Source organism: Crassostrea angulata, chromosome 8 (genome assembly GCF_025612915.1).
Source record: "Crassostrea angulata isolate pt1a10 chromosome 8, ASM2561291v2, whole genome shotgun sequence".
NCBI classification, from domain to species: Eukaryota; Metazoa; Mollusca; class Bivalvia; order Ostreida; family Ostreidae; genus Magallana; species Magallana angulata.
This window is the reverse complement of record NC_069118.1, coordinates 24813772-24837904: the sequence shown is the minus strand read 5'-3', so window position 1 is coordinate 24837904 and position 24133 is coordinate 24813772. Positions and strand designations below refer to the sequence as shown.

At 33.1% G+C, this 24133-nt stretch overlaps 3 protein-coding genes across 6 annotated transcripts; all 3 read left to right on the top strand.

Moving 5' to 3' along the window:
* Nucleotides 1–497: 497 nt before the first annotated feature.
* On the top strand, nt 498–3841 carry LOC128158814 (uncharacterized). Of its 2 annotated transcripts, none has more exons than XM_052821774.1 (2): nt 498–579; nt 1920–3841. In XM_052821774.1, exon 2 carries the CDS (start codon nt 1927–1929, stop codon nt 3586–3588), a length of 1662 nt encoding a protein of 553 aa, XP_052677734.1. In that variant the 5' UTR covers nt 498–579; nt 1920–1926; the 3' UTR covers nt 3589–3841. The 2 variants fall into 2 exon arrangements, with proteins under 2 accessions (XP_052677734.1, XP_052677733.1); XM_052821773.1 differs by having other exon boundaries at nt 508–548.
* Nucleotides 3842–4763: 922 nt separating this feature from the next.
* On the top strand, nt 4764–24130 carry LOC128158831 (putative universal stress protein SAUSA300_1656). 3 transcript variants are annotated; one of them, XM_052821797.1, is made up of 4 exons: nt 4764–4882; nt 19849–19941; nt 22599–22705; nt 22819–24130. In XM_052821797.1, exons 1-4 carry the CDS (start codon nt 4837–4839, stop codon nt 23050–23052), a joined length of 480 nt encoding a protein of 159 aa, XP_052677757.1. In that variant the 5' UTR covers nt 4764–4836; the 3' UTR covers nt 23053–24130. The 3 variants fall into 3 exon arrangements, with proteins under 3 accessions (XP_052677757.1, XP_052677758.1, XP_052677756.1); XM_052821798.1 differs by lacking the exon at nt 4764–4882 and adding an exon at nt 5394–5498; XM_052821796.1 differs by lacking the exon at nt 4764–4882 and adding an exon at nt 16718–16816.
* LOC128158817 (uncharacterized) lies at nt 9881–14112 on the top strand. The gene is made up of 2 exons (XM_052821776.1): nt 9881–9955; nt 11130–14112. The coding sequence occupies exon 2, from the start codon at nt 11137–11139 to the stop codon at nt 12802–12804; it is 1668 nt and encodes a 555-aa protein (XP_052677736.1). The 5' UTR covers nt 9881–9955; nt 11130–11136; the 3' UTR covers nt 12805–14112.
* Nucleotides 24131–24133: the final 3 nt, after the last annotated feature.

Genomic DNA, 24133 nt, shown 5'->3' with positions numbered 1-24133 from the left:
AATCTTATGGACATTGAAAACGATTTTGAAAGTATCACTTTCTCGCATTATCAGCAAAATATTTGGATTTATTAAATATCGGATAGTAACTAAGAAAGACGATGTGATAGAAAGCTTAATTCAACATTTAAATCATTTGTTTTGTTTTTAAAATTATCATAAACAGAAAGAATAGGAAATTTGTGCTTTGGACAGTGCTAAATTTTTCTGTGCATTGTTGAATCGAAATATCGTTTTTTTTCTCGTATTTAAATGCTTCAGCTAAAACATTGTCTTTTCAATTCATTTGAACTTCAAGAAAATGCACAGCTACTCTACCTTCTTATTTTCAGACACATATGTATCTATCGTTGGTTATACCTTGACTTAAGTACTGCCATAGAAAAAAAGGGGGGGGGGGGGGGAGTGTTAAGATTCTCTTGTATTTTGTGTCCACGTATTAACTCGTGGGTCACGGGAAGTAACTCTGATATTATTGACTATGAACTTCCAGTCAGGTGATAACACAGAGCAAGATCAGCCATGTTTAGCGGCACAGATATCAGACGGTAAAGAATTTGTTAAATTATAATTAACACGGTATGTATTCTTTTTTTTAATTTACATTTTTTGCTTATTTTTGTTTCATTCCTTCAATCACGTGAAGTAAATGCCAATCCTAGACATTTTCAACAATACACTATAAATATTACGTTGTAAAAAATTACTTTCATTTTATAGAAGGGGTGAAATACAACACCGTATCCAAAATTGAAAGTTGGGGGAGGGGGGGGGGTAGGGGTAGCGGCTAGACTTATAGAAAATATGGACAGGCAAAAACAATAAATAAATAAAAAAGGTATCCAAATCAACTTTAACTGCAAGCAGATATTATCATGCCGTTTAAGGCTATTACGACAATACATAGATTGTTCGTGTGCATGCATGTTGGTGTAGACTAGAGGGAGTATTCCGGGAAGGTGTCCATGTTACATGTTACATGTACAGTTATTTTATTTTTTTTTTATTTGTGTGTCAATAATATCCTGTAGAAATAAGCTTTAATAATAATTGTATAATGTAATAAGTTTATGTAGACTGATATAATTATGTACATAAAGTTCTATTTATTCTTTTATAACCAGAGTTTAAGTATATTTGAAATAGTTGTCTATTAGTTGTCCAGGTCTAGTCAAGGGTCTACGGGGTTTTACCCCGGGTTGTACTACATACACCCTGAGGCCGCAGCTTTGCGCAATATTATGTAACGTTTCATGAGGAAAATAAATAAATTATTTGTAACAATTTTATAACGAAGTTCTTTACAGTTTAAAAAATGCGCACTACCATTTAACATAATAGATTGAATGAATTTATTTTCACATAAATTCTTCAATTCACAATCCGATTATCAAAGGTATCAAAAGATTGTTTTTCATTCTGAGTCTCACTTAGCCAAAAGTGTAGTGTGGTGAAAGAAAATATGTATATAATGAATTCGCTATAGTTATTATTACGAATTCGTTATACGGATATAACGAACTACGGATATAACGAAGTAATTCCATTGGTCCCTAGGACTTCGCTACAACCGAGTTTTACTGTAAATGGTTTTCAGCTCAATTTCAATTAACATTAATTGATTTTCAAGTCGCAAAGCACCGGTAAACAATATAAATTTAAAATTTGTGTAACATAGACAATAAATTCGTTATCCAGGCCCAACCAAGAGTGAACGGGGATTAACCCCAGGTTGTATTTTATACACCCTTCGGCCTTCGGCATCAAGGTGTATGGAATACAACCCGGGGTAAACCCCCGTACATCCTTGATTAAGCCTTGATAACTAATAGTATATATGATATATCATTTAGATATTTTATATATATATTATATTTGATTAACAAATGGCTATTTAGTATTTGTCTATAATTTTGTAGAACAATTATGGATCCTCGATCTAGTGCCCAGGATGTGCACCGCTGTGACCTTTGTGAGACCGCCATAGCACACAGCTTCTGTGACTTTTGTCATGTCAACCTCTGCAAGCCCTGTGTAGTTGATCATATCTCAGATGGATATCATAAACACACAATTGTACCTTTCAACGAACGAAGATCAACACTCATTTATCCGAAATGTGGAAGACATCCACACAAACATTGTGAATTACTTTGTAAAGATTGCAGATCTTTTGTTTGCTCTTCTTGCATGGCATCTGAACAACACACTGGGCATAGGTTTGTAGAAGTTAAACATGAATTTGAGACAAAGAAAGAAATCATCAAAAAGGATAAAGTAGAACTAGGAGTCTCTATTTCTCCTAAATATGAAGAAATTGCATTTGAACTGGAAAATCAGCTTGCCAACCTGGATGAAGGATACGAGAAACTTACAACAGAAATAACAAAACAAGGAGAGGAATGGCACACAGAAATCGATATCGTTATCAACAAGATGAAAACTGAAATCAATGAAATAAAATTGGAACACGAGAGCATTTTGAAGAAACACTTGAATGAAATAAAACAGATGCAATCTCTTATAAAGGAAACTTTAATAGTTTTAGGGGAACTCGAGAAGTCTACTGAAATATCCACAGCCATAGAATACATATCTAAGATAAAAACCTTCAGCAAGCTTCCACCCAGGGTAAATGTAATGCTTCCAACATTCATTCCTAAACCAATTGACCAAGAGCATTTATTTAATTTCTTTGGGCAGATCATACCATTATGTAATACCATACAAGAAAATGTATTGTCAATAAACCAACTAAAGACTTCAGTCAGAGAGTTACTGGATAAACTTGAACTTGTTGCCTCAATACAGACTGGGTTAAATGCTATATACAGTGTATCCTATTTAAATGAAGAGATATTCTTGACCAGTGGATTTAGTGGTGATATCAAATGCTTTGATATAAAAGGGAATCTCCTCCGTACGATCAAAACAAACTTGAGCCTAAATGATATAACTGTTGACGTTGATGGGGATCTACTGTACTGTGACTCGAGAACAAAGACAGTGTATAAAGTAAAGAATGAACAAACAGAAAAGTTGATCAAATTACAGGGATGGAAGCCTTGTAAGCTGTGTGTCACCTCTACTGATGATCTCCTGGTTACCATGTACAGTGATGATCAAACTCAATCCAAAGTTGTCCGTTACTCTGGATCTACCGAAAAACAAACTATTCAATTTGATGATGAAGGTAAACCTTTGTACTCTGGAAATAGTTATATGAAATACATCACAGAGAACAGAAACCATGACATCTGTGTTGCTGATTATAAGGCTGGTGCAGCAGTGGTGGTTAATGAGGCCGGAAAAATCAGATGGCGATACAGCGGTTATCCCTCAACTACCAAAAACAAACCCTTCAAACCCCAGGGAATCACAACAGACAGTCAGAGTCGTATCCTTACAGCAGACTTTTACAGCTGTTGTATCCACATTCTGGATCAGGATGGAGAATTTCTCCGTTACATAGATAACTGTGATTTAAAAGATCCTTTAGGTCTATGTGTGGACATTAATGATAACCTTTTTGTTTGTGATTACGCGAACGGCAATGTCAGAAAAATCAAGTATTCCAAAGACATTTAACACTTGCGTTAAAATTGTCTAAATGTGACATTCCCCATTGAGTTTTGACATGATCTTCAAACATGTACGTGTACATTTAGTTCAGTTGCAGTTCAAAATATTATCTACTTTGGGTTTTATTGATATTGATAATGTGACTGCCCGTGTTTATATCATCAATGAGAGTAAAATAATGAATCATTATTCCTAAGGTGAAATAAATTGTGCAAATACATATCTACTTACATTTATTATAAATAAAAATATATAAAAGATGTTACTTAGGCATTTTATAATTGAAAATGAAATATTGGATCCAATACGCACCAACAATCCTGGTTTAACAGTCTTGGTGGACAATGCAACAGCGCACGAATTTCCTTAATTAAAAAATCAAAACAACATTGATATTCTATAGTGTCTTCCAGATATGTACGAATTTCTTGCCAATTACGCATGGTTTGAATAAGTAAAGTAGAAGAGTGAGAATTCACAGACCCCAGGTAAATAATCAATTAAAAATGGCTACAGTGCAAGGAGTGGAATAGAAAAATATTCCGAGACTCGAAAATTGACGATATCTAACCTCCATGCATCGCAGATGTCTCACAATACTAAATGGAGGCACTGGTCAAACACAGAAATGACTATGGATAGATAATCAATTCAATCCCCAATGTAATCCAAACAACTGTTCAAAGCAAATATGGCTATTAAACCCATTTAAAAAGATAATAAGAAACAGTGGTACCTTTTTGTTATTACCATATATTATTTTGATTCAATAACCTTTGATAAATAGACAACAGATTATTTTGACTATGCCCCCCTTGTTTTGTTTAGTATAATGAACACGAATTTTTTTAAACAAAATTAAACAAGAGGCCCATGGGCCACATCGCTCACCTGAACAACAATTAACATGATAAAATCAGCTTATTGGAGCCACAATACAAACAATCTGGACAATGTGGTATAATACTTGTCGATCAAGTATTAATAAATAATAAATAAATACATTTGGGTTGACGATCTTTGTTGTTTGATAAATACGTTAATTTATCGCCTGTGTGGGTATTGGCTTAAAACAGTCAAACCTTCCTAACCCGTATTTATTATCATCAAACAATAAAAGGATCAGATTTGAAGTGCTTTAAAACATGTTCATGGGACAATGTTGAAATTCGCATATGAAGACAAAAGTCATTCCAGTGACGTCAGAGTTCCATCTTATGGGGTGTAACCGAGACTTTCCCCCCACGGACCGTGATGGTAGCAATGGATGGAAGCGAGGACTCCAGATTTGCGTTTCACTGTAAGTACATGACAAATTTGGTTCAGTTGAGTGTTTTTATTGGTGACACATTTTTTGCTTACATGTATCCCTGCAAGCGGTGTGTTTGATACTTGAGTTTAACAATTTGATTTCCTGTTGAACAGATGGGACGAAAATTTACATATATATATCATTTATATGATGAATGAAATTGTGTTAATGATTCATGCGTGTATCCAGAAAATTGTTCAGGGGGGGGGGGGGGGGGGTGGGGATGGGAGAATTGAAACTACCGGAGGTAGGGGTGGCCCAAGGCATATTTTACTATCATTTTATGAAAATTTAAGAAATTTTTATTTTTCAGGAATATCTGCCCCCCCCCCCCCCCCCCCCACACACACCCCCCCCCCCCCCGATCTGCGCATTCTGATTCAGCTTACTTACTTACTTGCATGCGAATGCTAAATGTTTGTTGTTAAGGGACAACATGAATTGTACATGTAATCAAGGATAAAGAAGGAATGAGAAATGTCAGAACAAGCGTACAGTAGTTTTGGAAGGAAAATTAATGAAGGTTTATTAAATACAACCTTTTTTGTCCTTGTTATAAAATAAATTTTTGCCGTGAAGGAAAACTTAATGTCTGGACCTGAAGGTAAGCCTACTATAACTTTATAGGAGAATTTATTAATATTGTACGAAATTGGAAGACTGTGCCTAACGGGTTTTAGATTTCTTACAAATGATATTTAATGTGGATGGCGTTTAAATTAACTCTGTCACAGTTAATTTGAAATGCGCTCAATAGGTGATGATCGGTCCCGGTTCTGGCAGTGAGACGTGTGGTGGGAGGGGGGGGGGTTAAGGGGTGGGAGAGGGGGTGGGGGTTTATACGTATACATGTAGTTGTTATAGTGACATGAAGAGTTATATTTTTTTTAGATGAAGGTCATTAAATAATAATGTTTTTTTTTTTCCAGGGTACGTGCAGAATATCCACAGGCCAGGGAGAGGGTTGTTATTGTTTTTGCCGTTGAGTTCCATTCGGAGCACGACTCCAAGTGGTTATTTTGTATTTGAACAATCGCTGAATGGTCGTGGCTAATTTTACACTCTATTGATCTCAAACCAAAATATATTAGTAACTGTATGAAAATATTCAAATCTGAAATATATATAATGTATGTATCTTAACAAATGCAATATATATATTCCAGATTTGAAAAAAAAACGAAAAAAAAGTATGTATCTTCAATGAATTATTGTAAATTGCTTTAAGATTTAAAGTAGACCTGATGGCTACATAAAATTTATTTGTTGACCGGTCAGTCTCCTTATATTTGCTGTGATATTTTCTTATGATCGAAGCTGATCTTTCGTTATCTGCATGCAAATGGCTTTGATCGTATCTTCAATCTTTCATCAATATAACAATGCATGATATTAATAAGTGAGACGTCTTCATTTTTTTCTTCATAAAAACACAAAGTGCATATTCATTATCTAGAAATATTGATGATGAAAAATGTTTATGATAGTACTTCTCTCTTGGAATTATAAACATGCATTCTAGTATTGCATTTAGTTTGGAAACTAGGGGATATCTATCAAAACAATATGATTAAAAAAATATTATGCAGATTTTGCCGAGCCTTAACTCTATATGATCACTGAAAATAGATACGATAATGGCATATACTTACATAAATATACAAAGTCGCTTAAAATGTTTGTGACAAAATTACAGTGTATGTAAGCGATGTTTATGACCAAAACTCCTCTATAAATCATGGCCGATAGTAAATTGCAATTACCACCTCTCTCAGCGCTCGTAAAATCAATTTACCGCCGGTCATGGTATTCACAGCTGCTGGGGGAGCGCTATACATTGACAATAAAGCTGATATGATTTCCTAGATTGGCGCAATATTAAAGAGAAATTTATGTACCAATGTTGGTATGTTATCAGTATAAAACAAATATTGGAGTTTGACTTCTGGAATACAAACAGATGCGGGCTACTGGGCATCGGGGCCTTTCGATGAGGACTGTATATTAAGTGAACGATTTTAATCTAGATTGCCTTAAAACAATAGCATTTTTCATACGGTAGATGTATGGTTTAACTTTTCTCGAACACATTTCACAAGATTGGCTTCTTTTACAATTCAATCATACTTATAAATGTGCTGCTTTTATAGCAATTGGCAACCTTAAAAATGAGATCTATGTACAATATTACATGTACTTTATATTAAATTGCATCAGTAATATGACACAAAATACAATAATGGATATATCCTCAAGAAAATTTGAGTTAATATTGCAACAAAAAATCTCCTTAAGTTATAATTTAAAAATTAAAAATTACTTGTGTTATAATCTTATCATAAGTTTGTGATTTCCAGGTATTGTATCTTGTGTTTTTTTATCCAATATTTATTTTCTTAAAACTGACCTATTATTATACAGAATACTAAATATACCGAACATTAATTTTGCTATTACAGTAGAACAGGAAACATTCAATGTACCATTTTTAAAAGCATTCTCATTTCGTCTCCCCATTCATTTTTGTTTTGCATCCTTTTTATCGCCTGGTTCTATTATTTATAACAGGATACGTGAGTATATATACATGTAGGTAGCGAAATAACTGACCTACAATATATGTCCTAGATTTGTACCTTAATGACCAGCTAGTCTTTTCATCATTCGATGACGTGTTTAATGACCCCCAACGTTATTGATGGTCCCTGTCAGACGTGGAAGTCAAGGCGGTAGGGAGAAAGGTGGGGTGGGGGGGGGGGGGTAGGTAAACAACATTTGCTTACTGATACAATAGAATTTTACTTTATTTTCAGACTTAAAATGTTTCCAAATAGTCGAGTGGACCTTAAAATTATAGTCATAATGAGAATAACATTATATTCATTAAATTCATTTCGAATTGTTATTTGTACTGTGCCACACCCAGTTAATGAACAAACCTGGCAGGTATACATAAGTACACAAAGGACATAAATCAAATTAGGAAAGATTTTAGATATATTGTATGCAGGAAAGATTTCGTGAATTTTATAATACTTAAGGAACATTTTAATTTGTTTCACACAGGAAGAATTATATACCGATGTACATTGTCATTGTATGCTCCATGTTTTGTACTTTAACATGATTTAAACTGATTGTGTACCATTATAATATTGGACTATGAATGGAGGATGCAGAATAAACTTGTTATAATATTTTTGGTAAATGTTAAGTGCTCTCTTTCATTATACATGTATTACTGGGTCACAAGAAAGTATTTCAAATGTTGAACACATAAAGAGTTGATTAAAAAACCAAAAAGGAACCTTGATCAAGGCATATTAAGGTTGTCTAAACAAATTTAGTAATTACAGCCTATTTACATGGTTGTTAAATAGAAATACATGTACATGTATATTTGCATGGATGAAAAGTTCAGTACAATGCAGAAAACCACAAGATTGGTATTGTGCACATTGTGAAAATCAGATTCAATTTAGGTTTTTCTTCCTGATGAGATTGCATTCTCCATTTCAACATGTCTTTTTATCATTTAGCTTTTACAGAAAGTGTAGAAGAAAAAGTATGTGGATCTCTTGACAAAGAAAGAGCCAGACATCTCGAGACAGTCAAAAAGTTCTCAAAACTGTTAGAAAAGGTAAGACTGTGCATGACTTCATACGTTGGGTAAAACTATAACATGCAACTGAAATTCTCGATAAATGGCAATTAAATTGTCTCGTTGAATATATCTAGTTTTTCAACAGATTTTAGGTGAAGTGAATGCTATCGATTCCAAATCCCCGGGAGAGGGTATAGTACAAGCGGCCAAAGAAATCCACGCCTCTTTTATTGTGACCGGCACAAGGGGTCTCGGAAAAGTGCGAAGAACTATTTTAGGCAGTGTCAGTGACTACATACTGAGGCACGCTCCAATGCCCGTAGTTGTCTGTAGATATGTGGAGAAGAAAGGTTGTGAAAAGTGATATTGTGATAAATGACAATAAACTGTAAACATTCCTAAAGAATAGTGTTATCATCAGCGGAACTGATGAAATGTTTGTATGTTGAAAATGTGTCTACTATTGTACCTCTTACCACTATGGAGTTTGTTTGATCTTTACCTTTCAAATTATTGTTATGCATTTGGACATTGACATTTTGTATGATATTATCGGTTAATTAAACTTTAAACTGTTCCTTTTGTGATTTATTATTATTTTTATGACATGAGAAAGTAGACAGTGCAGTGTAATCACATCCACAGAAACTTAACTGATGATATTGGCTTTAAAACAGTTTATGTGAGTTGATAATGCTGATAAGTATATTTTAAGATTAATTTTCAATGATTGATTGTGGTTTGACAATGTGAAGTTGGTAAAATATAACTCAGACCCTATAAATTTAAAGTCCTTAAACAAATTTTTTAAACATGTTAAAATAATGTTAAAGAAAAAAAACCAAAAATCACATTGATGTATGCGTATAATTTGCTTTAAAAAATCAAAGTGCGTTGACTTGGTCCTTAATTAATCTAGTGCACATTGAAAAAGATTTTGAAAGTATCAATTACTCGCATAATCAGCAAATGAAAATATTTTGATAATCGGCTAATACATGTAACTAAGTCAAACGATGCGTATAAGAAAGCTTAACTCAACATTTGAATCAATTTTTTTTGTTTAAATTCTCATAAACAGAAAGAATTGAGAATTTGTGTTTTAGACATTGCTAAAATTTTCTGTACATTGTTAAATCGAAATATCATTTTTCTCTCGTATTTAAATGCTTCAGCTAAAACACTGTCTTTTCAATAGATTTGAACTTGAAGAAAATGCACAGTTTCACTACCTTCTAATTTTCAGACACATATGCTATACCTTGACTTAAGTTCTGCCATAGAAAGGGGGGGTGGGTGGGTATGAAGTGTCCACGTATTAACCGTGGGTCACGGGAAGTAACTCTAATATTATTGACTATGAAATTCCAGTCAGGTGATATTACGGAGCAAGATCAGCCATGTTTAGCGGCACAGATATCAGACCGTAAAAAATTTGTTAAATTCTAAGAAACACGGTATGTATTCTTTTTTATATTTTCTTTTTTTTGTTAATTTTTGTTTAATTCCTTCAAACACGTAAAGTAAATGTCTATTCTAGATATTTTAAACAATAAACTATTATATTACATGTGTACATTGTTGAAAATTACTTTCATTTTACAAATCACAATGACATATTTATCAATGGTTGAAATACAACACTGTATCCAAATTAACTGAAACTGCAGATATAATGGGTATATACGTTTGCTACCTCACGAATTTGAACTGAATATCTCCAGCAGATCTCCATTGTCTATTTTCTATTTGGAAAGTAGACAATGGCGATCTACCGGAAATCTCCATATTGCAAACGAGTAAGTTAGGGTTACTCTTGCAGCTATCCAATCGACCAAACGAATACACCTATTGTCATGCCGTTTAATGTTTAAGTTACGACAATACATAAATTGTGCATGTGCATGCATGTTTGTGTGTAGAGGGGGTAATCCGTGAAGATGTCTATGTTACATGTTACATGTACAGTTATTATTCGTTTACCTTAATTTGTGTGTCAATAATATCCTGTAGATTATTTTTTTAATGTAATAAGTTTATGTAGACTGATATAATTAAGAAGTATTGACTGTGTACATAAAATTCTATTTAATCTTTTACAACCAGAGTTTAAGTATATTTGAAAAAGATAATACTATTAGTTGTCCAAGTCTAGTCAAGGGTCTACGGGAATTTACCCCGGGTTGTATTCCATACACCCTGAGGCCGCAGATTTGCACAATAAAACCAACGTTTAATGAGGAAAATGAATAAATTATTTGTCGACCCCGTTTCCTTATATTCTATTGGTACGAATAAATGGTTTTCAGCACATTTCAATTTATATAAAATTATTTATTGATTATCAAGTTGCAAAGCACCGGTAAACAATATTAATCTAAAATTTGTGTAACATAGGCAAGAAATTCGTTATCCAGGCCCAACCAAGAGTGAATGGGGATTTACCCCGGGTTGTATTTCATATACCCTTCCGCCTTTGGCCTCAAGGTATATGGGATACAACCCGGGGTAAACCCCCGTACAACCTTGATTAAGCCTAGATAACTAATATTATATATATCATTTAGATATTATATCTATTATTTTTGATAAACAAATGGCTATATTTAGTATTTGTGTATAATTTTGTAGATCAACTATGGATCCCCGCTCTAGTGCCCAGGATATACACCGATGTGACCTTTGTGAGACCGCCATAGTACACAGCTACTGTGACTTTTGTCATGTCAACCTCTGCAAGCCCTGTATAGGTGATCACATCTCTGATGGATATCATAAACATACAATTGTGCCTTTCTATGAACGAAGATCAACCCTCATATATCCAAAATGTGGAACACATTCAAACAAACATTGTGAATTACATTGTAAAGATTGCAGGTCTTTTGTTTGTTCTTCTTGCATGGCATCTGAACAACACATTGGGCATAGGTTTGTAGAAGTTAAACATGAATTTGAGACAAAGAAAGAAATCATCAAAAAGGAAAAAATAGAACTAGGAAACTCTATTTCTCCTAAATATGAAGAAATTGCATTCGAATTGGAAATCCAGCTTGCCAACCTGGATGAAGGTTATGAAAAACTTACAGCAGAAATATCCAAACAAGGAGAGGAATGGCACAGAGAAATCGACATCGTTATAAACAAGATGAAAACTGAAATCAATGAAATAAAATTGAAACACGAGAGCATTTTGAAGAAACACTTGCATGAAATAAAACAGATGCAATCTCTTATAAAGGAAACTTTCATAGTTTTAGGGAAACTTGAGAAGTCTACTGAAATATCCACAGCCATAGAATACATATCTAAGATAAAAATATTCAGCAAGCTTCCACCTAGAGTAAATGTATTGCTGCCAACATTCATTCCTAAACCAATTGACCATGAGCATTTTTATAATTTCTTTGGCCAGATCATACCATTATGTAATGCCACACAAGAAAATGCATTGTCAATAAACCAACCAAAGACTGCAGTCAGAGAGCTTCTGGATAAACCTGAACTTGTTGCCACAATACAGACTGGGTATAATGCTCTATACATTGTAACCTGTTTAAATGATGAGATCTTCTGGACCTGTGGTGAATTTGATGGTATCAAATGCTTTGATGTAAAAGGTAATCTCCTCCGAACGATCAAAACAAACTATAGGAGGCGCTCAAATGATATAGCTGTTGACGGTGATGGGGATCTACTGTACTCTGACTGGGGAACAACGACAGTGTATAAAGTAAAGAATCAACAAAGAAAAGAGTTGATCAGATTACAGGGATGGAAGCCCCTTAACCTATGTGTAACCTCTACTGGTGATCTCCTGGTTACCATGTACAATGATGATGAAACCCAATCCAAAGTTGTTCGTTACTCGGGATCTGCCGAGAAACAAACGATTCAATTTGATGATGAAGGTAAACCTCTGTACTCCGGTAATGGTTTTAGCAAAAATATCACCGAGAACAGAAACCATGACATCTGTGTTGCTGATTATAAGGCTGGTGCTGTAGTGGTGGTTAATGAGGATACGAAACTCAGATGGAGATACAGCGGCTATCGCTCAACTACCAAGAACAAACCTTTCCAACCCCAGGGAATCACAACAGACAGTCGGAGTCGTATCCTGACCGTAGACGGTTACAACCATTGTATCCACATTCTTAATCAGGATGGACAGTTTCTCCGTTACATAGATAATTGTGATTTAAGATATCCTTTTGGTCTATGTGTGGACAAAAAAGATAACCTTTTTGTCTGTGATTGTGCGAACGGCAATGTCAGAAAAATCAAGTATTCCAAAGACATTTAACACTTGTTTCAAAATAGTCTAAATGTGACATTCCCCCTTGATTGTTGACATTATTTTCAAACATGTACCCGTAGTTCAGTTTCTGTTCAAAATATGATCTACTTTGGGTTTTATGGATATCGATCATGTGACCGCCCGTATTTATAGCGAGCGCAGCTCGCCGGCGCGCAGCGCCGGCGCGAAGCGAGCTCTACCGGCAAGGCGTGTGTGAATAGAAAATTCGGACTATTTGCACATTCATTCAAGGGATTTTTTTGGCGTCAGTAAATCGGACCAGTAATGCCTTGTTTTAATCGTCCCAGTAGTTCCCTGTAATTATGGTTTCCCATTTCACACTCTCACGAGAACAAGATAAAAGACTATGTACATGCATTGTAAATAACACAACGCCAATTTCCATTACTTTTAAGACTAACGGAGTTATCGTCCTTTCGAGTGACGTCACAATTGATTTCTTGCACATTGATCCGACAGAATTTTTCGGAGTCAGTAAATTTCGACCCACAATGCAATTTCTCAATGTCGACCGATCTCACTAGACTGGATACCATCTCGCGAGAATCAAAGTAAAACTTTTGAGAAACAGATAAATTGTGTAATTTCCAGAACATCATGCTTTTTAAGTAAACAAAACAATCTTTTTCGCGTAGTTTTTTCTAGTATGTTTTCAAAGAGACAGACTACACTTGACCGACGTGAACTTTGACGTCACAATAAGGGGAAACTACTCTAAGTAGTTATTGTAAATCTGCTGAAATAAAAATACTAAAATCTTCTCAAAATCTTGCAGAGCTAACGAATCGGGAGATAGGAAACAGCTGTAACTTGCTCTCATTTGGATGAATGCTCACATTTATTTTATTCACTATATTTACAGTAATTTCCAGGAACGTTTTTTTAAATGGGGCGTGGCAACATCATTCAAAAAATCTTCACAAGCAAAATGAAAAATAAAATTCTCAAAATCAGGAAAATTCTAATCGGGGTGAGGAATGGGGAGTGCATGGTATGCCTTTAGCTGCTCAAAAGTGTCTTTATTTTCACTACTATTTACGGTATTACATGGTCCCGGGGGATCCATTTTCCTTATGTGATCAACAAATTTTTTTATACGTAAATTTGATTTTTTTCTAAACGGGGAGGGGGGATTCTGTGATAAGTCAATTTTTATTTGTAAGTTTAAGAAAAATGTCTGCTGCAAGAAAAGAGGAAATAAACTGCAATGTACATTATGTTAAAATCTTTATTATTCAACAACATTTTATCTGAGATAAATTCTATACTGGCGTGCGACCAGTATATAAACAATCTGATTAAAATCAGATCTTTGATCCGCTCCGCCAAATTCTGATGTCGCTACACTTTGTTCAGCGACTATCAGAATCTCGGAGCGTTACAAAGATCTGATTTTAATCAGATTGGTATATAAATAGATAAAAAATCTTATGAATTATGAATAATGAAAATTTACTGGAAAATAGGTATATTTATTTTATTTTGCATTCAAATTCATTTACTTTACGTCACTACTTTTATTTTTATTGATTTATCATAATTCATTTTTGATCACCTGCTGTGCTCGCCCCAACGGTCGCACCGTAAAACATATTATTATCAATGAGAGTAAAATAATGATTCATTATTCTTAACGTGAAATAAATTGTACAAATACATATCTACTTATATTTATTATAAATTAAAAATAAAATAAAAGATGTTAATGGGGTATTTTACATAATTCAAAATTGAAATATTGGATCCAATAAGCACCAACAATTCTGGTTTAACAGTCCTGGTGGACAACACAACAGCACACGGATTTTCTTAATTAAACAATTAAAACAACGTAGATATGCTATAGTGTCTTCCAAATATCTTTGGATCTCTCGCCAATTACATATAGGAATTATTTTTATAAGTAAGTTAGAAGAGTACGAATGCAATGACCCCAGACACATAACCACTTAATCAAAGTACTGAAGAACTGACGGGAGATGATTTTGTTGATGTTTATTTTTTTTAAAATCCATGATATGTTATTTTTCATGTCAAGTACATGTATTTTCTAATTTGAATTACGCACATTTTTATAATATGAATTTTTGGACATTTTCGACAAGAATGTTGAGAAACCCCCATATGAATAATGTTAAATAATATTTAAAGATAAAATTAATTCATTCAAACTATGTATCAGTGGTAGAAACATTTCTCGAAAATTGTAGGGATCCAAGCAATATTGAACTCTTGTCTCGTTCAACCAATCGCTCGGCTGACACCGTAAATCACCGACAAGGATTTACGGAGACAGCCGGGCGTCGAGTTGAACAAGACTATATAACACTCTGACGTATGAATACATACGACTACAAAAACTATTTAAATTGTTCGTACCATTTAAAATCTGACTATTTTCAAGGTATTTATAAATAAGTAAAGCATTTTGTACTATGCATGCATACAATCAAAGCCGATTGGACAATTTTTAAGAGTATCCTTTTAGTTGACATACACTGAAATTTTATAACTTTTTCTTTAATGTTTAATTAATCAATTATTCTTCTGAGATAATAAAATGAATCAATCAAGCAAATGAATCAATCAAGCAATCTTAAAAGAAAAAAAAGATTTATCAGTATTCATTCTATTAATCAGCATTTTGAAAATCTCTTATCAGTATTACTTTAAACATTAGAATGATATATTTCAAAACGCGGGGGTGTTAAGGAAGCATATGGGCAATTTAGCGTCTTATTTTGACTGTTATATTCAAAATCGTGAAATTAAATAATTACTTTGAATAAGATCAAAAACTTAATATTAACCTTTAAAATAGATGTCAGTGCAATAAAATCGGGTAGTACATAACTGCCACATTGGTGCATTATCACGTGACAACTATAAATAGCTTACGCATATTCCTTAACATAAAATGAGATAGAACAACACTACCCCGCGGTTTCAAAAATAAAATAAACATACCAAGTGAAAGCAAAACATCTCAGTTTAATCAAAACCGCTGCTAGAATCCTATGTTTTTCCTTATTAAAAAGTTATTTATCCGTTTCTTGTAAAACCTTCCCAACTTTTATATAGTTTGCACGGAAAACGGCAAATTGCATCAAAACAACACACAACATGGGATTCTAGCAGCACTTTTCAATTTAAGCATTGATCAAACTAACGATACGTATAAAATTTCAAGTTCAATATATACGGGGTAGTGTTGTTCTAGTCGGATTTTTATATCGTAAACAACGACAGAGGAAAGCCTGGCCGAGAAATAAAAGCAAATTTACACACCTTTTAGCGAATGATTGATAAAACTAACGTCTCCCCCAGTATTCTAATGTTCAATTCTCAAAAAATCACACCACAATACTTTATAAGAGTTCTTAGATTAGTTATATTTTGAATATGTTTACAATGCTTTCCGATCAAATTCACACGACATTCAACTTTTAGTCATGACGTCATCAATGTGTAAATCTAGGTAATACAAACTTATTTCTGGAAAAAAATTGTCTTCAGTATTTTTTATTTGTTTTTGATCTACGTTTAGTCGCCTAGATATTTGAATATGTACATAATAACTAAGATTTGTGATTGCACGGAATTACATGTAACTCAGATTCCATATGCTTCCTTAACACCCCCGCGAAGATACATTTTTAGAAAAGAAAATTATTCACATAAATCATTACAAAATTGAAAACAAAAATGGCGATCTTTGTAGACAAATTATTTATAAATTAAATCACAGCTTAAAACAACCTTTTATATAGAGCTTTTAACAACCATTACTGATACAACGCCGCTTTAATATATTATTGAAAGTGCTTATTGAAGTGCTTTAAAACGTTTACAAGGAAAAAGGCTGAACTTCGCAAATGTCATTCCACTGACGTCAGAGTATATCTTATGGAGATTTAACCGAGACTCATCCCCCCCCCCCCATGGACCGTGATGGTAGCAATGGATGGACGCGAGGACTCCAAATTTGCGTTTCATTGTAAGTATATGATCATGACATTGTTTCAATTAAATTTATATCATTGGTGACATATTTATTGCTTATCAATACAAGTGGCGTGTATGGTGCTTGACTTTAAAATTTGATTTCATGTTGAACAGATGGGACGAAAATTTACACATATATATCATGTATCTGATCAAGAAAAATGTTGTTAATGATTCATGCGGCTATCAAGAAAAATGAAAAATCGTTGAAAGGGACTTGGACACGATTTGAGCTCAAAATTTTCAAATCTATTTTTTCAGTTTTTATGTTTAGAATTGTTAATATAGAAGTTTTCAATGCTTTGACAAAAGTTGAAAGTCAAATATCGAGTTACGAGCGTGTTACAGAGGTTAGAATTCTTTATTTGTAAACAAAGCTCATGTCCTGTTAATTTTTACATTTTGTTGTTTTGGTATACGTTTCAATTACGAATGTTGCTGTTTGTTGTGATGAAATTATTTATGAACCCATTGAATCAGTATGTCTTGTTTCCCCAAGTTACTTTGAGAAGTAAATGGCAATTTCTGTACTTTACAATATTTGTAAACAAATATAAGACTCGAGCTTTGTTTACATAACAACAACTTCTTTCCTCTGTATCTCGTTTGTAACTTGACTCCTGTCAATAAAATTTTGGTAAAACATTCAAAATACAAAAGTAAACATTTTTATACATAGAAAGAAAAAACAATTCATCTGAAATCGTGTCCATGTTCCCTTAAGAGGGAGGGAGATTTAAGTATGCCGGAGATGGGGATGGCCCAAGGCATATATGCGGCAATTCTACAATATAAATTTAAGAAATTTTGATTTTTTCAGGAATGTATGCCCCCCCCCCCCGATCTGTGCATCCTGATTCATCTTAAGTTGTACATCCGAATGTTAATTGTTTGTTGTTAAGGGCACATGAATAAACCACAACGTATGTACTTGTAATCAAGGATAAAGAAGAAATGAGAAATGTCAAACACGCGTAATGTTTTTTTTGGTAGAAAAATAAATTAAGATTTATATTGTATAACCTTTTTTTGTCCCCGTTATAAATTAATTTTGCCGCGAAGAAAAAAATAACTATCCGGACTTAAGGTAAGCCAAAGATAACTTTTAAAGAGCTTACATTTTTACTGTACGGAATTGCATGACTGTGTCTAACTGATTTTAGGTTTCTTTCAAAATACATTATTGTGGATGGCCTATAAATTTAACTCTGTCACAGTTATTTTGAAATGCGCTCAGAAGATGATGATCGGCCCCGGAGCTGGCAGTGAGACGTGGGTGGGTGGGGGGGGGGGAGGTATTCGTGTGGTTGTACAGTGACATGAAAAGTTAGATTTGTTTTAAAGGTCATATGAAACGATATCCTGATCATATTGAGTTATATACGGGAATGAGTTCATAAGTGCCTATTTAATAAGACTGACATTGTTTTTTGAATATCTTATGCAAAATGTGAGCGCCACAGTCGATCAAAATCACTTATTCGCGAAAAGGAACATTGACTTACGTATAACCTCCCTTGCTTATGACGTCAGTAAGACCCAATAGCCATATAAACAGCTGATATAGCTATGTTGTGAATACAAATATCCATGTCATTTTGCAGCATTTTAAAATAAAAAAAGTACTATTCTATATAAAAACTAGCGTGTACATACTCAGTTTCGAGACTGCACGGAGAATGAATGATTTCCTTCATAGATCCACAAGTTTAATATAATTTTAATATATGAATGTATATATGTTTTATTTCGACCTTACTTTTATGAAATTGACAAATTCAAAAAAACTGATCGTTTTTTCCCATTTGCACGTTCATGCGATTCATTAAGATTTTTTAAAAAACTAATAGCTAGGCCTCGTGGTGCCTCATTCGCTTCACGATTATACTGTTTGTTTCGCTTTCAAATTCACAAATATGTTACTATTTAATTATTTTTAGTCTTGGAGAAATTTCTTCAAATGTTTTGTTTTTGAAACGTGTACTTATATTGATATGTGCGGTGTTTTGATTTTACAAGGTGTATACATGTGCAGTGTTTACTCACAGATCCCTGCTATCTCACTTCCTTCCGCAATTTTTTCTTTCGTTTTTTATTATTATTGATGCTGTTACTTAAAATCTGTTGATTATCTTCACATTCGTTCACAACTATTTTTATCATACAACCGATTTATTTTACCGATAAATTTCTAAATCCTTAAATGCCATATTTCCGCGATCCTAATAAAACGTTAATTACACGTGTACACAAAGTATTTTCTAAAGATATTGCTACATGTATATATCAATAAGTAAGAAATTAAAATTATTTCAAAATAAAATTTAAGAATAATTTTGCGGTATTAAACAGCAGCTCTTAAATACAAACTATGTACACAATGCCTCAAACATTTTCATTGGCCTGTCTTATACTTTTTTATGTGACAAAATAAATCACATCAATTAAAATGCTTAAATTCCCTTTAAATGTAGCTCAATCATTATACGTACCGAAGAAGAAAATGATGTTTCTATTTTAAAAGGATAAACATAATTCATTAATCAGCTGTTAATGTTGGAGCATTTCTTTCGTTAAATTTCCACTGCAGTACGGGATCTTCATCATGAAAGCCTATTCATTAACGACCAATTAAAACTAAGTCATCTGTAGGCTACTACGAAATCGAATCATCTCATTTGAAAAGAAAAACACATTCATTTATACAAAAATTACTAAAATTTAATCGATAAACATCTTTAAAACTACACTAGTTTTAATGCATTGTTTACATCGGTGGGTCTGTGTGACGTCATAAATTCACAAAATCAAGAACAATAAGCGGGGAAGAATTTTTTGAGGTTCTCAGTTTTCACGGTTATTTCTCAGTAATGCAAAGGCAAAAAAATCTTACATTACGTATTTTAACGTTTGTTTATACCAAGCTTTATATTTATGAAAGAAAATCATAGTGTTTAAAATCGTTTCATATGACCTTTAATGAAGGTTATTCAATAATAATGTGTTTTTTTTGTTTCTCCCCAGGGTACGTGCAGAATATCCACAGGCCCGGGGACAGGGTTGTTATTGTTTTCGCCGTGGAGTTCCATTCGGAGAACGACTCCAGGTGGCTATTTTGTAAGTGAACAATCGCTGATTGGTCGTGGCTAATTTTACATTCTAGAGATCTTAAACCAAAATATATTATTAACCATATGAAAATATTCAACTATTTCAAATCTGAAATATATATAATTTATTTATCTTAACTCTCTCTCTCTCTCTCTCTCTCTCTCTCTCTCTCTCTCTCTCTCTCTCTCTCTATATATATATATATATATATATATATTTATTTCAGATTTGAAATATTTCTATGTAATTTAATATTGTTCAACTTCAAATGAAAAAAAAATGTATGTATTTTCAATGAATTATAGTAAATAGCTTTAAAATTTAAAGTAGACCTGATAGCTACATGAATTTGTTGACTGGTCAGTCTCCTTGCACGTGCTATGATATTTTTTTATGATCAAAGCGGATATTTCGTCGTCTGCATGCAAATGCCTTTGATCGTATTTTCAATCTTACATCAATTTAATAGTGCATGGTATTATTAAGTAAAACGTCTTCATTTTTTCCGATGCAAATACGAATTGCATATTCATCATCTGGAAATATTGATGCTCAAAAATGTTTATGATAGTACTTCTCTCTTAAAATTATGATCATGCATTCTAGTAATGCATTTGGTTCGAAAACTAGGGAATATCCATCAAAACAATATGATTAAAAAAATATTATGCATATTTTGCCGAGCGTTAACTCTATATGATCACAGAACATAGATACGATAATGGCCTATACTTACATAAATATACAAAGTCGCTTAAAATTTTTGTGACAAAATTACAGTGTAAGAGATGTTTATGACCAGAACTCATCTATAAATCATGGCCAATAGTAAATTGCAATTACCACCTCTCTCAGCGCTCATAAAATCAATTTACCGCCGGTCATGGTATTCACAGCTGTTGGAGGAGCGTCATACATTGACAATAAAGATGATATGATTTCCTAGATTGGCGCAATATTAAAGAGAAATTTATGTACCAATGTTGGTCTGTTATCAGTATAAAACAAATATTTGAGTTTGACTTCTGGAATACAAACAGATGCGGGCTACAGGGCATCGGGCCCTTTCGATGAGGACTATATAATAAGTGAACGATTTTAATCTAGATTGCCTTAAGACATAGCATTTTGCATCCGGTAGATGTATGGTTTAACTTTTCTCGAACGAATTTCACAAGACTGGCTTCTTTACATTTCAATCATACTTGTTTGTTACTTTTATGGAAATATTGGCAACCTTAAAAATGAGATCTATGTACAATATCACATGTACTAGTACTCTATATTAATTAGCATCAGTAATATGACACAAAATGTAATGACGGATTTATCCTTAAGAAAATTTGAGTTAATATTGCAACACAAAATCTCACTAAGTTATAAATCAAAAATTACAAATTACTTGTAATAAAATCTTGAGTTTGTGATTTCCAGGTATTATATCTTGTGATTTTGCGCAAGAGTTTTTTAAAACTGACGTATAATCATACAGAATACTAAATATACCGAACATTTGCAATTACAATAGAACAGAATACATTCAATGTCTCTCCTTCCATCTTTGTTTTGCATCATTTTCATCCCCTGGTTCTATTTTATATCAGGATACAAGAGGATATATATGTAGGTGGCGAAATAACTGACATACCTTATATGTCCTAGATGTGTATCTTAATGACCCGCTAGTCTGTTTATCATTTGATGACATGTTTAATGACCCCACAGTTATTGATGGTCCGTGTCAGACGTTGAAGTATAGGCGGTAGGGAGAAAGATGGGGGAGTGGGGGGGGGGGGGGTAAACAACATTTGCTTACTGAACCAATAGAATTTTACTTCATTTTCAGACTTACAACGTTTCCAAATAATCAAGTGGCCCTTAAAATTATAGTTAGAATGAAAATGAGAATAACATGATATATATTCAATTCATTTCAAAATTGATATTTACTGTGCCACACCCAATTTATGAAAAAACTCGGCCGGTATACATAAGTACACATAGGACATAAATCAAATTAGGAAATTTTTTCGATATACAATGTGCAGGAAAAATTTCGTGAATTTTATAATACTTAAGGAACATTTAATTTGTTTCACACAGGAAGAATTATATAATGATGTGTATTGTCATTGTAGGCTCAATGTTTTATACTTTAACATGATTTTAACTGATTGTGTACCATTATAACATTGGACTAGGAAAGAGGATTCAGATTAAACTTGTTATCATATTTATGTTAAATTTCAAGTGCTCTCTCTCTCTCTCTCTCTCTCTCTCTCTCTCTCTCTAGCTCTCTCTCTCTCTCTCTCTCTCTCTCTCTCTCTCTCTCTCTCTCTCTCTCTCTCTCTCTACTATTTGGGTCACGAGCAAATATTTTTCAAATTTTGAACACATAAAGAGTTGATTAAAAAAACCCAATAAAGAACCTTGATCAAGGCATATTAAGGTTGTTTAAACAAATTCTGTTATTAAAGCCTACTAGTATTTACATGGTTGTTGAATAGAAATACATTTACATGTATATTTGGATGAAGACTTCAGTACATTACATAAAACCTTAAGATTGATATTGTGTACATTGTGAAAATGAGATTCTGTTTGTTTGTTTTTTCTCTGAAGAAATAAAAATCTACATTTCAACGTGTCTTTTTATCTTTAAGCTTTTACAGAAAGTGTGGAAGAAAAAGTAGGTGGATCTCTTGACAGAAAAAGAGCCAGACACATCGAGACAGTCAAAAAGTTCTCAAAACTGTTAGAAAACTCTAAGGTAAGACTGTGCATGACTTCATACGTTGGGTTGAACTATAACATGCAATGATAATTCTCAATAAATGGCAATTTTTAAAATTGACTGGCTAAATATATCTTATTTTTCAACAGATTTTAGGTGAAGTCAATGCCATCGTTTCCAAATCCCCGGGAGAGGGTATAGTACAAGCGGCCAACGAAATCCACGCCTCTTTTATCGTGACAGGCACAAGGGGTCTCGGAAAAGTGCGAAGAACTATTTTAGGCAGTGTCAGTGACTACATACTGAGGCACGCTCCAATGCCCGTAGTTGTCTGTAGATATGTGGAGAAGAAAGGTTGTGAAAAGTTATATCGTGATAAATGACAATTAAACTGTAAACATTCCTAAAGATTAGTGTTGTCCTGAGCGGAACTGATGAAATGTCTGTATTTTGAAGATATGACAACTATTGAACCTCTCACCACTATGGATCCGGAGTTCGTTTGATTTTTACCTTTCAAATTATTGTTATGCATATGGACATTGACATTTTGTAGGATATTATTGGTTTATTAAACTTAAGGTATACGTTTACTCAGAATGAAAAAAAATTCCACTGATGATAATGAATAACCATCTATTGTGTGGGAAAGACCTATCATGGTAGTGCTATTTTTCACTTTCAAAAAAGTAGGTCAATGACCTACTTTTTGAGATAATGGGCATTGAATATTTTTTGAAAATTTAAGAAAAATCCCCGAAAATTTAACACTATGATTGAGATTTTCTTATTTGTGAAAAAAATTTAAATTGCAAAATTCTTTTAAAAATGAAATACAGTTTATGAATGGCAGTGACACTAAACAGACACAAAGCATCAAGTTTTCATTCACAATTTTTATGAATATTCCAGTCCGAATTTCCTCTATCAGTTTTCAAATTCCTACACTTTTTTGATTCAATTTTACAAAAAACTGAATGATGATAATACCAAAACATTTATAGCATTAAACTAGGTATATTGACCTTACTCTGCAGGCATAAAAGTTATATGAGGTCAATGATCAAAATTTTGAAATAAGGTGTCTTTTATCATTTTTAAGCATTTTTCAATATTTTTGTAGTGTGTGCCATTCAAATATCTAAACGAAAAAGTGAGATAAAACCAACAGAAAATATGCAAAATTATGTTGACTAACATATAAAATCTTAACTTTGAATATTACAGTACTACCAAAAATATCTAAGTGAAAAACAAAATCTGAAAATTTTAGTCCGAATTTCCTCTGTTTTGAAAATGTCCAACTTTGTTTGAGCCTATTTCCATAATATAGTAAAAATATAGAATGGTTTGTCAATAATAATTCATTTCATAAATACTTTTTGTGATTAGAACAAATTTTACTCATGATATTGAACTTTATAACAATCCAAATTTGAGAACTCAAACCCTGAGTAAACAACG

Excerpts from the sequence above, each read along its gene's own strand:
- LOC128158814 (XM_052821773.1), top strand. The coding sequence starts at position 523 with ATGTTTAGCGGCACAGATATCAGACG. Across the intron at positions 549-1,919 it reads AGCGGCACAGATATCAGACG|AACAATTATGGATCCTCGAT; the intron begins GTAAAGAATTTG and ends ATAATTTTGTAG.
- LOC128158831 (XM_052821797.1), top strand. The coding sequence starts at position 4,837 with ATGGTAGCAATGGATGGAAGCGAGGACTCCAGATTTGCGTTTCACT. Across the intron at positions 4,883-19,848 it reads CTCCAGATTTGCGTTTCACT|GGTACGTGCAGAATATCCAC; the intron begins GTAAGTACATGA and ends GTTTCTCCCCAG. Across the intron at positions 22,706-22,818 it reads AACTGTTAGAAAACTCTAAG|ATTTTAGGTGAAGTCAATGC; the intron begins GTAAGACTGTGC and ends ATTTTTCAACAG.
- LOC128158817 (XM_052821776.1), top strand. The coding sequence starts at position 11,137 with ATGGATCCCCGCTCTAGTGCCCAGGATATACACCGATGTGACCTTTGT.